Raw genomic sequence first — 13,505 nt, 5'->3', positions numbered from 1 at the left:
TTCCTAGGAACATCTGAGTACTGCGGTGTTTTCCGAACAAAGATTTTTAGTGACGCAGTATTTAGTTGTATGAAATTAAATCAAATGTGAAAAACTGGCTGTGCACAAATGTGGGTCCCCTTGTAATTTTGCTGATTTGAATGTCTGTCACTGCTCAATGCTGATTACTTGGTTGATGAGCTCGTTAAGCCTTGAACTTCATAGACAGGTGTGTCCAATCATGAGATATAAAGGGATTTAAGGTGGTCAATTGCAGGTTGTGCTTCATTCCCTTTGACTCTCCTCTGAAGAGTGACAGTATGGGATCCTCAAAACAACTCTCCAAAGATCTGAAAACAAAGATTGTTGCGTCTCCTGGTTTAGGGGAAGGCTACAAAAAGCCATCTCAGAGGTTTAAACTGTCAGTTTCAACTGTAAGTAATGCAATCAGGAAATGGAAGGCCACAGGCACAGTTGCTGTTAAACCCAGCAAGTCTGGCAGGCCAAGACAAATACAAGAGCGGCATATGAACAGGATTGTGAGAATGGTGACAGATAACCCACAGATCACCTCCAAAGACCTGCAAGAACATCTGGCTGAAGATGGTGTATCTGTACATCGTTCTACACACAAAGAACATCTGTATGGCAGGGTGATGAGAAAGAAGCCCTTTCTGCACTCACACCACAAACAGAGTCGCTTGTTGTATGCCAATGCTCATTTAGACAAGCCAGATTCATTTTGGAACAAAGTGCTTTGGACTGATGATACAAAAATTGAGTTATTTGGTCATAAGAAAAAGTGCTTTGCATGACAGAAGAAGAACACCGCATTCCAAGAAAAACACCTGCTACCTACTGTCACATTTGGTGGAGGTTCCATCATGCTGTGGGGCTGTGTGGCCAGTTCAGGTACTGGGGCCTTTGTTAAAGTCGAGGGTCAGATGAATTCAACCCAATATCAACAAATTCTTCAGAATAATGTTCAAGCATCAGTCACAAAGTTGAAATTACGCTGGGATTGGATATTCCAACAAGACAATGACCCAAAACACAGTTGGAAATCTACAAAGGCAAATCATGCAGAGGGAGAAGTACAATGTTCTGGAATGGCCGTCACAGTCCCCTGACTTGAATGTCATCGAAAATCTATGGAATGATTTGAAGCAGGCTGTCCATCAAATTGAACTGAACTGAAGAGATTTTGTATGAAGAATGGTCAGAAATACCGCCATCCAGAATCCAGACACTCATCAGAGGCTATAGGAGGACAGCGTCTAGAGGCTGTTAGATTTACAAAAGGAGGCTCAACTAAGTATTGATGTCATATCTCTGTTGGGGTGCCCAAATGTATGCACCTGTCTAATTTTGTTATGATGCATATTTTCTGTTAATCCAATAAACTTAATGTCACTGCTGAAATCCTACTGTTTCCATAAGGCATGTCATATATGAAAAGGAAGTTGCTACTTTGAAAGCTCAGCCAATGAGAAACAAAAATCCAAAGAATTAAGAGGGGTTCCCAAACTTTTTCATATGTCTGTACATCTATTGTTGGCGTGTCTTTAGTGTGGCATTTTGGGTAACTCATACCAACAGGTGTTAGTCTGATGTCAAATACATTGGTTTGTCCAAGTTGTACTGTGACGTGGGGCACCTTTGAATCCCACCATTGTCATCAGAAGGCCCTCTCTCTATCAACATTTGTGCCACTATTTTCAAGAGTGCAAAGACTGCAGAATCACTCATCAGAATATTTCCAAACTGAAATAATTCAAATACACAAAAACTACATGCAGTAACATTTTCAATGTTCCATCCCAAGATTCACAGCTTAAATTTTGCTAAGCAGAACATTATTCAATCATCACGATCTTTTTAGTATTAAATTATCTACAGCCATCACAAATTCGGATTACTCCCAAAGAGATGCTTAAAATTTTCATATTAGGCTTCGTATAAACTGGCCTGTAAAATATCCATAAAACATCACTTTTAAAGATGGGACTTTACTGTTAAAGTACAACATGATAAGAAATGCAGATCCCAGACTCCTGAAGACCTCAACATGTCCATGGCAACTACATACCCGAGGTGCTGGACTCCACCATGCTGGTGCATGCCGAGTTCTGAGAGCTGCATGGCACTACATTCCCATCACAGATTTCCAAAGTGGAGTTAGAAATGCAGTTATAACACATCAGATCGAACACTGAAAAAGAGAATATAAGAAAGCATATCATGAGGACCTCTGTGCAGTCCACCACTTGGCGCTCCTTCTCCAGCGCTCTGCTGTTTGTTAGCAGTGAGAAGTCAACTGCTGCCATGTGAGGTCTATTTTCTAGCTCTGGTCCCCCTTTCAATGATTACACTGAAGATTTAAACTTTTAACTTAGCTAAGATACATTTTATTTATGTTCAATTTGAATTGCTCAGCCTGTTTTCTTCCCCACCAAAATCTGGCCAAATCCATCTCTAGATGTTCCAATGATTTTGGTAATTCTATTCCTCTGCCTAACTGGGGGTCGCAAGCAAGTTTTACCAGTTAGTTACAACTCCATTATTTTTTATGTAAATTTTTAAAAGAATTGGCCATGCCACTAATCTTTATGGAACCCCACAAATGATCCTCAGCTGTGTAAAGAATCCTTGGCCCCTAACGTCTTGTGTCCTGTGCTTAAGCTCCTCCATCCCCTGGCTTGCACAATTGTCGTTTTATGCCAGTGGCTTGGACCAACACGATCTGCCCTTCAGCATAATAGGCCATCTTCCAGTGCTTTCTAGGTCCCCCCGTTTGTGGTGACCTCCATCAGGTAGCTGTTAAACATTTGTGGATGGACAAGCACCACGTTCTTGGTGGGCTCTTGAGTAAGCGTTTCTGTTTTCTCTTAGTCTTAGTGATTACTGAGGGCCTTTTCTGTGTAACTGCTCCTCCATTCCTGTTCTCCTCTCTATAAACATGCTGTTAGTTTTTCAGCTCTAATGCTTCTTTTCCACCCATCTTTCCCCAGTCATTACAAAGACTGATGATGAAGATGCACTCGTTCCTTCAGGGCATATTCAACATGTTTATACATTTTTACATTTACTTTTAAGTTGCCTTGTTTTCAATGCAAACACAGCCTCCTTAGCACTGCTGACACACTTTCTGATTGAACACTTGGGATGAACAAGCAGCCCTTCACCTGGTATGAGATTCTCATTCTAATGTTCTTTAAAGCCGATCTGCTCAACTCATTTCTGTGAAACTCAACTGTAGACACTTTTATTAAAACATCAGGACAATTTTGATGACATCTGGCCATTCAGCCCAGCAACCTTGACCATCATATTTCCTCAATATCTCCAAAATAATGGAGTTGATTTTGAAGGTCCATAAAGTCCGCTTCACTACTTGGTCACATTCTCCATGTGCCTGTGGTTCTCTGTGTGAAGTAAAACCTTCTAAACATTTGTGGGAAATTTACCCTTAGTCAGTTTACATCTGTGTCCCTGTGCTCAAAAACTCATTTTGAAGTACCAGCTGAAATCCACTGTCCTAACTACCTTCATAATATAAAACACTTCAATCACGTTCATCAGCTCCTTCAGCCTTTCCTCTTCAGTCACTCTCTGTGATCCTGAATCATCACCAGTTGCTCTTCTCTAGCACTGCTCTGACTTTTAAGGAACATGGAGACCAACACTGCACACAGCACTCCAGATGAAGCCTCACCAGTGTGTGTCATTACATGAGGGAGTGACTGAGTGTGAGCTTGAAGTGCTCCTCCACCTCCTTCATCATCAATACTCACTTGGATCATTGCAGAGATTTACTGGGCAGCATCTCATCGAGGGACTGGAACAACTGCTGTTTGAAATGCATCCTCGGGTAGAACCTGAAGAGGTGATAACAGTGTTGGATCAAATATGATTAAAAAAAAAAGTAAAATCTGTAGACCTCACTGAAGAGCTGACATAAACTCAATTTAGTATCACTGAATAATATGGCTTTTACGTAAAGTCCTGAAATAAAGACCAGGGACCTAGTGGGACATAAGAGCAGTGATCGCCAGCCTAACAGCACAGTCTTGTGACAGAGCAGAAGTGGAGATCTCTGTTCTCTTTTTCTTGATTTTTTCCCCCTCTGCTTCGCCCTCCTCTTCTGAAGAACAGCTTTCTGAAACATCTATCACATGCTGGGTTTTGGAATGGGCACTATAGAAAAGGTGTCTTGCCAGTCTCCATCCTGGCAGGGTTTGTGCCCACAGCCTCCAGACTCCATTGGTGACACTCTCCTGGATCTTAACCTACAGCCTGATATCTGTCCTCTAAGGTTTGACAAGGAGAGCCGTTTGGTCATCCTGCCCAGATTCACATGACCAGGATGTGGAGAAAGGCATAATTGAGGTTAATGAAGACAGCAGACAGGATTCATAATGGCAGCTATGCAAATCAAAGAGGTCGTTACTAGGATCAAAACAGCCATGGCTGAGTATATTTCCTCTAGATGTTATAGACGTGCCCACAGAAACTAATATCTTCTTGCTAGCCACTAGCCCAAGGAAACACAAAAGCATCAAAACGCCTCCTAAGAACAAAAGCAGTGCACAATATGGTGGCATCTGAAAATGTTTCCAGCAGTAACATCAAATACATATACACGGCTTGCTATGTGTCAATGAGGGAGGATGTGTGTCTGGACGATGAGATAATGAATTTTAATAGAATACCAAGGCTCCCGTGACTTTATTGATGAATGGACAAAAGCAGCAGCACAGCTGAATGTCATCAGGATGTAAGACACCTCAGAGCTGGAATGTCACATCCACATGCCGGATGAATAACTTTGTACCTTTCTTTTAATCTTTGAGATTCATTATGGTGCAGTTATTTTGAAGTTTTCATTTTGTTCTGGGATGAATGCCATGTGAAGACAAAATTAATATTAAGAAAGTTGGTTAAGCAGAAAGGAGACCCGTCGTGTCTGGGTCACTTGAGTCTTGACTTTGAACAGTATGTCTTCATGAAGTTAAAACTGATCCAAAGTAAGTCATATTCACATCAGGAAGACGGGGATGAATGAGTGAACAGGCACCATTACACCCCTCACTGGTGTAAATGGGGAGGCTGTCAGTCAATAGCAGATTTTGTGAGTTAGGCCACTAACATTTTTTGACAGATGTAGACCGTAAAGGTCTCTCCCTTTCAAGCAGGGGTGAATGATCCATAAAGATTTACAAATGATAAATATTTTTATATAGTAGCATTTAAACATTTTGAATACATACTAATTTAATTTAAAGCAGGTCATTCTAATACATATTTCAAATTTGGTGAGACTCATAACAATAGTAGAACATTAGAATAATTGTGACAAGAGCAGCCATTCAGCCCAACAAACTCGTCCATCCTATTGACCTTGATTATCTGAAATAACATCAGGACCCTAAGGTCCTCCTGTCTACCACACTACCTGCTCACTTATTCCAAGTGGCTGTGGCTCTCTGTGTGAAGAACAATGTCCTAATGTTTCTGTGAAATTTACCCTTAGCAAGTTTCCAACTGTGTCCCTGTGTCCTTGATGAACTCAGTTTAAAGTCACCGTCTTGGGCCTTTGGACGAATTCCCTTCATCATTTTAAACACTTCATTCAGGTCTTATTAATCTTAACCTCCTTCTGATTAAACTGAAACTCTAACTCTTAGCTCAGACCTCTCAGTCCTGAGTCAGCCTAGTCACTCTCCACAAGGCTTTCTCTAGTACTGCTATGTCTTTTTTAGTAATAAGGAGACTAAAACTGCGCACAGCACTCCAGACGAGGCCTCACCAGCGTGTTATTCAGCTTCCGACTTGTACTGCACATCTAACATCCTAAAAGCCATCTTGATTGCCTCTGTCCACTGTCTGGATGTTCATAGTCATGAGTCCACTAAGACTCCCCGGTCCTCCTCATTTGGGGTATTTTCAAGTTTCAGTCCTCCCACTGTCTATTCAAAGCTAACATTTCTGCTTTTCTTATGTAAAGCACTCTCTTAAATTGTAGAAATAGATAATGCAGTTTGTTTCTGGCACCACTGTGAAATCATTCCTGCTCCTTCACCTTTCCATTTCACATCCACACATGGAGAGCCTGGCGATGAACCAGGGGCCTCTTAGCCAGTAAGACACACAAACACATTAAAGCAAAGTTAACTCTGTCGACCATGACACAAAAAGTCTGTACAAAGAGCACATATTCACCTTTAAGAAGACGACAATGAATGGACGCCTGCAATAAATTATAAACAATTCCTGTGGGCTCACCTGAAGTGAAACACTTGTCTTGAAAACCAATGCACTGCACGACAGGCTGGCAACTTCCGTCTCCTCCAGAACAGCAAACAAGTCCGTTTGGACCGGCAGAGGTGTCAACTGTCAGTGAAAAAATGTCAGAGGGCTGTTGAGTTCTGAATGATTCATCACAATATGTCTATCTGTCATTATTTTTATGATGAATTAAAAGCAAAATCCTTCTGGGTACCGTATGCATGCCCTGTAAGACCGTCATCAGAGTTGAGCACTATAATTGAATAAATTACATTCTTCTTAACAAAACAACTTCTAACAGCCACTTATACATTCTGCTATTTAAAACATCTGATAATTGGAAATGACTCCTTAACACCAGGCTGCCCCCTGGGATCTTCCACACGGCCTCCACCACCTCTAAAAACAGAACTTTTATACATGCGAGCCGCTGTCCTGTGAAGATGAGTGTGCAGGTAGAGAAGAACTGAAAATCTCCTACTGACCTTTATGGATTTGACATTCTTGATATCCTTCTGCTGTGAAACATTCTGACCGGTCATTGTTTACACGTCTCTTAAACTACTATTATCATACACTGATCATTTCTGTATTATCTATATCTGATATTTATTTATTATATTACATATTCATTGACTATATTTATGTATCTAGATTGCAAATACCATACATTGCATCAATGTTCATATTGCTTACTACACGTCAATATTGCTGCTACTTCTTTGTCTTGTCTTTGCACAATGTCTTGTCTTGGTTGTGTTTTAATTTTAATTTTAAATTTTAATTTTAATTCTAATTTTAATTTTTTATTTGAACTTCATATTGTTACACTGTGGACCCTGAGCTTGGCAATTTTGTCTATCTGTATACTTGTATATGGTTGAGATGACAATAAAGTTCGCTTTGACTTTAAATCAGACACCAAGATATTAGAAGCTTAGTGATCAAATGCCTCAAAGCCTAGAAGCCTTATTGTATGTTATGACAATTTACAATCTAAAGTAAATTTGAAGTCACTTCTCAGATTGAAACAAGAAATTATATTTGAAAATAACTGCATTTGTATTGTCCCTGATTTTTCACTTCAACAGCTGCTAAACGTGACACATTAAACAGCGCTTATCACATCAGATACAGGCTCTTGTATCCTGCTAATCTGAGAGTGGATATCAAAGGCAAGTTCCATATTTTTAGTTCTCTGTATGAAGGAAAAAAAAAAGCTAAGAAAAAAGATCCCGACACTTTTTGAAATACGATCAAGAGTCATATTGTGTCCTGGCAAAGACAAAGAAGATTTTACCTGCAATCTGGTCCTTTTGCAGTGTGACTTTTTTCCTTATCAGCTACATTTTACATACAGTTAGGTCCATAAATATTTGGACAGAGACAATGTTTTTCTCATTTTGGTTCTGTACGTTACCACAATGAATTTGAAATTAAACAACTCCGATGCAGTTGAAGTGCAGACGTTCAGCTTTAATTCAGTGGGGTGAACAAAACGATTGCATGAAAATGTGAGGCAACTAAAGCATTTTCTGAACACAATCCCTTCATTTCAGGGGCTCAAAAGTAATTGGACAAATGAAATAACTGGAAATCAAATGTTCATTTCTAATACTTGGTTGAAAACCCTTTGCTGGCAATGACAGCCTGAAGTCTTGAACTCCTGGACATCACCAGATGTTGGGTTTCCTCCTTTTTAATGCTCTGCCAGGCCTTTACTGCAGCAGCTTTCAGTTGCTGTTTGTTTGTGGGCCTTTCTGTCTGAAGTTTAGTCTTCAACAAGTGAAATGCCTGCTCAGTTAGGTTAAGATCAGGTGACTGACTTGGCCATTCAAGAATTTTCCACTTCTTTGCTTTAATAAACTCCTGGGTTGCTTTGGCTGTATGTTTTGGGTCATTGTCCATCTGTATCATGAATCAATGTGACTGCTGTATTTAGCTGGATTTGAGCAGACAGTATGTCTCTGAACACCTCAGAATTCATTCGGCTGCTTCTGCCCTGTGTCACATCATCAATAAACACTAGTGTCCCAGTGCCACTGGCAGCCATGCACGCCCAAGCCATCACACTGCCTCCCTTCCTCCACCGTGTTTTACAGATGATGTGGTATGCTTTGGATAATGAGCTGTTCCACACCTTCTCCATACTTTTTTCTTGCCATCATTCTGGTAGAGGTTGATCTTGGTTTCATCTGTCCAAAGAATGTTTTTCCAGAACTGTGCTGGCTTTTTTAGATGTTCTTTAGCAAAGTCCAATCTAGCTTTTCTATTCTTGAGGCTTATGAGTGGCTTGCACCTTGCAGTGCACCCTCTGTATTTACTTTCATGCAGTCTTCTCTTTATGGTAGACTTGGATATCGATACGCCTACCCCCTGGAGAGTGTTGTTCACTTGGTTGGCTGTTGTGAAGTGGTTTCTCTTCACCATGGAAATGATTCTGCGATCATCCACCACTGTTGTCTTCTGTGGACGTCCAGGTCTTTTTGCATTGCTGAGTTCACCGGTGCTTGCTTTCTTTCTCAGGATGTACCAAACTGTAGATTTTGCCACTCGTAATATTGGAGCAATTTCTCGGATGGGTTTTTTCTGTTTTCGCAGCTTAAGGATGGCTTCTTTCACCTGTATGGAGAGCTCCTTTGACCGCATGTTGTCTGTTCACAGCAAAATCTTCCACATGCAAGCACCACACCTCAAATCAACTCCAGGAATTTTATCTGCTTAATTGATAATGACATAACGACGGACTTGCACACACCTGCCCATGAAATAGTCTTTGAGTCAATTGTCCAATTACTTTTGAGCCCCTGAAATGAAGGGATTGTGTTCACAAAATGCTTTAGTTGCCTCACATTTTTATGCAATCGTTTTGTTCACACCACTGAATTAAAGCTGAAAGTCTGCACTTCAACTGCATCGGAGTTGTTTCATTTAAAATTCATTGTGGTGATGTACAGAACCAAAATTAGAAAAAAGTTGTCTCTGTCCAAATATTTACGGACCTAACTGTATGTGTATGCTTAACATCATTCCTTGTCTTTATTCTTTCAGGACTGTTTAAGATTATATTCTAGGTTTATAGTATTTGGACTCTATTGCCAATAGATATTTCTACTTTCATTGTTCTACACTACTGCTGGGGGGCTTGTTTAGTTCTTGATGTGCTCTGTCTCTAGGCATGTCAGAGATCTGGGATTTCATGAAGTGTGGTCTATCATCACTTGGGGAAGCAAAAGGGGGGGCATCTGGGGGAGGAGAGAAAGACAGCAAGCTATTTCTAATCTATCCTTTTTACTCCCACAATTGTAAGTGCCAACACAACAATAGGCTTCATAGCCATAACTCCTGGCAAAATTGGAAATTAAGGTTAAAGCTATCATATGTAATAATGTACTACCTTAATTTAAGATTATAAAATGACATCAAAAGTTCAGAAGTAATGTCTCTGTTACCAAATAGTGAGCTGGACTTTCAAAGGTCTCAATCACGAATTAATAAGTAAGAACGTATTCTCTCATCTAACAGGTCTAAATGCCAAGATAGTATTTTTACAGGAGACTCACTTAATCAGCAAGGATTAGTTTCAGATGCAAAAAGATTGGACTTGTCAAATATTCCACTCCAGCTATACAAAGAAAACTAAAGACGTGGGTATCTTAATTCATAGAACAATTTCATTTGTAGTATCAGATGTATTATCTGAGCCTTAAGGGAGATATGTATTGGTGATGGGTAATTTATTTAATTTAAGTGATTATTTTTTTTTTCCCCTCCTTTAACCGTCACCTTATCGTGGTGGAGGGGTTTGCGTGTCCCAAAGATCCTAGGAGCTCTGTTGTCCGGGGCTTTATGCCCCTGGTAGGGTCACCCAAGGCAAACTGGTCCTAGGTGAGGGATGAGACAAAGAGCGGTTCAAACCTCCTATGATGAAAGAAAACTTTGGACAGCGTTTTCCCTCCCCCGGACGCGGGTCACCGGGGCCCCACTCTGGAGCCAGGCCTGGAGGTGGGGTTCGATGGCGAGTGCCTGGTGGCCAGGCCTGCACCCATGGGGCTCGGCTGGGCACAGCCCAAAGAGGCAACGTGGGTCCCCCTTTCCATGGGCTCACCACCTATGGGAGGGGCCAAGGAGGTCGGGTGCAGTGTGAGTTGGGCGGTGGCCAAAGGCGGGGACCTTGGCAGTCCGATCCTCGGCTACAGAAGCTGGCTCTTGGGACGTGGAATGTCACCTCTCTGAAGGGGAAGGAGCCTGAGCTAGTGCACGAGGTTGAGAGGTTCCAGCTTGATATAGTTGGACTCACCTCGACACACAGCTTGGACTCTGGAACCAATCTCCTTGAGAGGGGCTGGACTCTGTACCACTCTGGAGTTGCCCCCGGTGAGAGGCGCCGAGCAGGTGTGGGTATATTATTGCCCCCCAACTTGGAGCCTGTTCATTGGGGTTTACCCCGGTAGACGAGAGGGTAGCCTCCCTCCGCCTTTGGGTCCTAACTGTTGTTTGTGCGTATGCACCGAACAGCAGTTTGGAGTACTCACCCTTTTTGGAGTCCCTGGAAGGGGTGCTAGAGGGCATACCTTCTGGGGACTCCCTTGTACTGCTGGGAGACTTCAATGCTTACGTGGGCAATGACAGTGAGACCTGGAAGGGCGTGATTGGGAGGAATGGCCCCCCCGATCTGAACCCGAGTGGTGTTTTGTTATTGGACTTCTGTGCTCGTCACGGATTGTCCATAACGAACACCATGTTCAAGCATAGGGGTGTTCATATGTGCACTTGGCACCAGGACACCCTAGGCCTCAGTTCGATGATCGACTTTGTGGTCGTGTCATCAGACTTGCGGTCACATGTCTTGGACACTCGGGTGAAGAGAGGGGCAGAGCTGTCAACTGATCACCACCTGGTGGTGAGTTGGCTTCGATGGTGGGGGAGAATGCCGGTCAGGCCTGGTAGGCCCAAACGTGTTGTGAGGGTCTGCTGGGAACGTCTGGCAGAGCCCCCTGTCAGAAGTAGTTTCAACTTCCACCTCCGGCAGAACTTCGACCACATCCCGAGGGAGGTGGGGGACATTAAGTCCTAATGGGCCATGTTCCGTGCCTCTATTGTTGAAGCAGCTGACCAGAGCTGTGGCCGTAAGGTGGTCTGTGCCTGTCGTGGCGGCAATCCCCGAACCCGTTGGTGGATACTGGCGGTGAGGGATGCCGTCAAGCTGAAGAAGGAGTCCTACAGGACCCTTTTGTCCTGTGGGACTCTGGAGGCAGCTGATAGGTACTGGCAGGCCAAGCGGAATGCGGCTTTGGTGGTTGCTGAGGCAAAAACTCAGGCATGGGAGGAGTTTGGGGAGGCCATGGAGAACTCCATACTTAAGAGCATATTCCTTCTTCTCACCAGTACATCATTGTTATTCAAGAATTGATTATTTCTTTAGACATAACAATTTGTTGCCCATAATCACATCTTGCAAGTACAATGCTATTGTTATCTCCAACCATGTCCCTCTGATGATTGAGCTCAAATCACTTTGCCCCACATACAGATCTGTGCATCATACAGACCGGTCTCACTTCTGAATAATGATGTTAAGATTCCCTCCAACATCCTAGCTAGATGGAGAAGGACAAACAAACTGTAAATGCCTTAACTTCACTATTAGCACGCAGATTTGTCTCGCTCAACTGGAGTAATCCTAGTCCACCTCTGTTATGTCAGTGAGTAACTGATGTCATGTACTATTTGTAATGGAAAAAAATCAAATTCTCACTTAGAGGATCTGTAAAAAAACTTTTTTAAAACCTGGCAGGATCTGATCAATAACATTTTCATATTGGGGAAAAGGTTTCTCTTCTGTCTTTTCTACTCTTAAAGATTTACGCTGGCTGTTTGCCTTCCTATTTTCCTTTTGGGTCATGTTGAATTGAATTTATTTTTGTCGAGTTTGACTTTATTGTATGGAATGTTACTTGCTTTTAATAATTTCAATAAAAAACAAAAAATAAATAAATAAAACATCCAAAAATGAAATCAAACACTAAGATTATCATTGACCACAGCAAACATCTTGAGAAATAAAGAAGATTGCTAAACCACACAGTACATTTCACTTGTGGGAATGTTGTCACTAACCTGTTTGTGTGTTACAAAAATCAGAGCTGCAGCATTCAGCAATGAGCGTCTGGCTTTCATTTGCACTGATGTATGATGAAGTTTTGTTGCAGTCCTCAGGGTGACCACAAAACCTTCTGAACGACGATATGTTCATTGAAGCTGTATGACAGAAGATTATAAAACATGCAATAGCTCAATATGAATGGAAACACAAGCTTTGTCAACACTGAAAAGAAAATAACCAAATAAAAGAAGAAAAAAGGGAAAAGGGATCAGCAAGTTTGAAAAAAAGGTCAAGGGCTGCAGTACTCCAGCCATTTTCAGTTATGTAAGGTGGGCGGCTGTCTCCAGGCTGGTTGGCATTGCTGCATCGATAATGGTGACCTTTACAGGACTGTTAGTCAAGTCGGGTCAGTTACGTTTATAGAGCACATTTAAAATGAGAGCAGTTGACCAAAGTGACGTACAGTTTCAATAAATAGACCAATAAATATGTAAAATGAAATAAACAAGATAAAACAAACAACAAGTACTCTCATGCTAATTTAAAAAGCCAAAATGGCTTTTCAGACAGATTTAAAAGTGCACACCTAATACAAAAGGGTTGACTGCTCCAAAGCTTAGAGGCAGCAGCCACAAAGGCACAGTCACCTCTGAGCTGAAATGTAGACCTCGGCACAACCAGCAACTTCTAGATGGGAGTGATCATGAGGAAGAGGAAGAGTGTAAGAGATCAGTAAGAAAACAGGGGGCTAAACCATTCAGCGACTTAAAAACAAACAAGAAGATTTTAAGATCAATCCAATAGTGAACTGGACGCCAGTGAAGAGATGTATTCACTAAGACAGTTGTGATGTGATTCTGTTTCTGCAGCATTCTGGATGATCTGTAGATGATCGACAGATGATTGGTAGACTTCAGATGTACAATAAGGTGCAATGGCCAAGCCAAGAAGAGAAAAGGGCATTAATTTGTGTTTCAAAATCGGCTACAGAAAGAGAAGGCTTGACTTTAGTGAACACCCCGCCTTGATAGAGACAGGCTTTCAGAGCTGAGGAGTTCATTTGTGTGTCGGATTTGAGGGCACTTTCAAAAATCACACCAAGACTTTATGGAAAGGGTTTACAGTCAGTTGT

The 13,505-nt window shown here is 41.8% G+C and overlaps 1 protein-coding gene across 1 annotated transcript in view; it reads right to left on the bottom strand.

The window, feature by feature from the left end:
- Positions 1–13,505, bottom strand: part of LOC114669449 (uncharacterized) — a 115,636-nt gene that overhangs the window by 81,043 nt on the left and 21,088 nt on the right. Inside the window, exons 16-19 of the mRNA XM_051924011.1 lie at positions 12,388–12,528; positions 6,265–6,372; positions 3,774–3,857; positions 2,069–2,191 (exon numbers count right to left, since the gene is read on the bottom strand). Coding sequence (XP_051779971.1) covers positions 2,069–2,191; positions 3,774–3,857; positions 6,265–6,372; positions 12,388–12,528 — 456 coding nt within the window. The remainder of the gene's footprint in view (positions 1–2,068; positions 2,192–3,773; positions 3,858–6,264; positions 6,373–12,387; positions 12,529–13,505) is intronic.

Source organism: Erpetoichthys calabaricus, chromosome 2 (genome assembly GCF_900747795.2).
Source record: "Erpetoichthys calabaricus chromosome 2, fErpCal1.3, whole genome shotgun sequence".
Lineage (NCBI taxonomy): Eukaryota > Metazoa > Chordata > Cladistia > Polypteriformes > Polypteridae > Erpetoichthys > Erpetoichthys calabaricus.
Note: the sequence above shows the minus strand (reverse complement) of the source record. Positions and strands in the feature narration are given on the sequence as shown.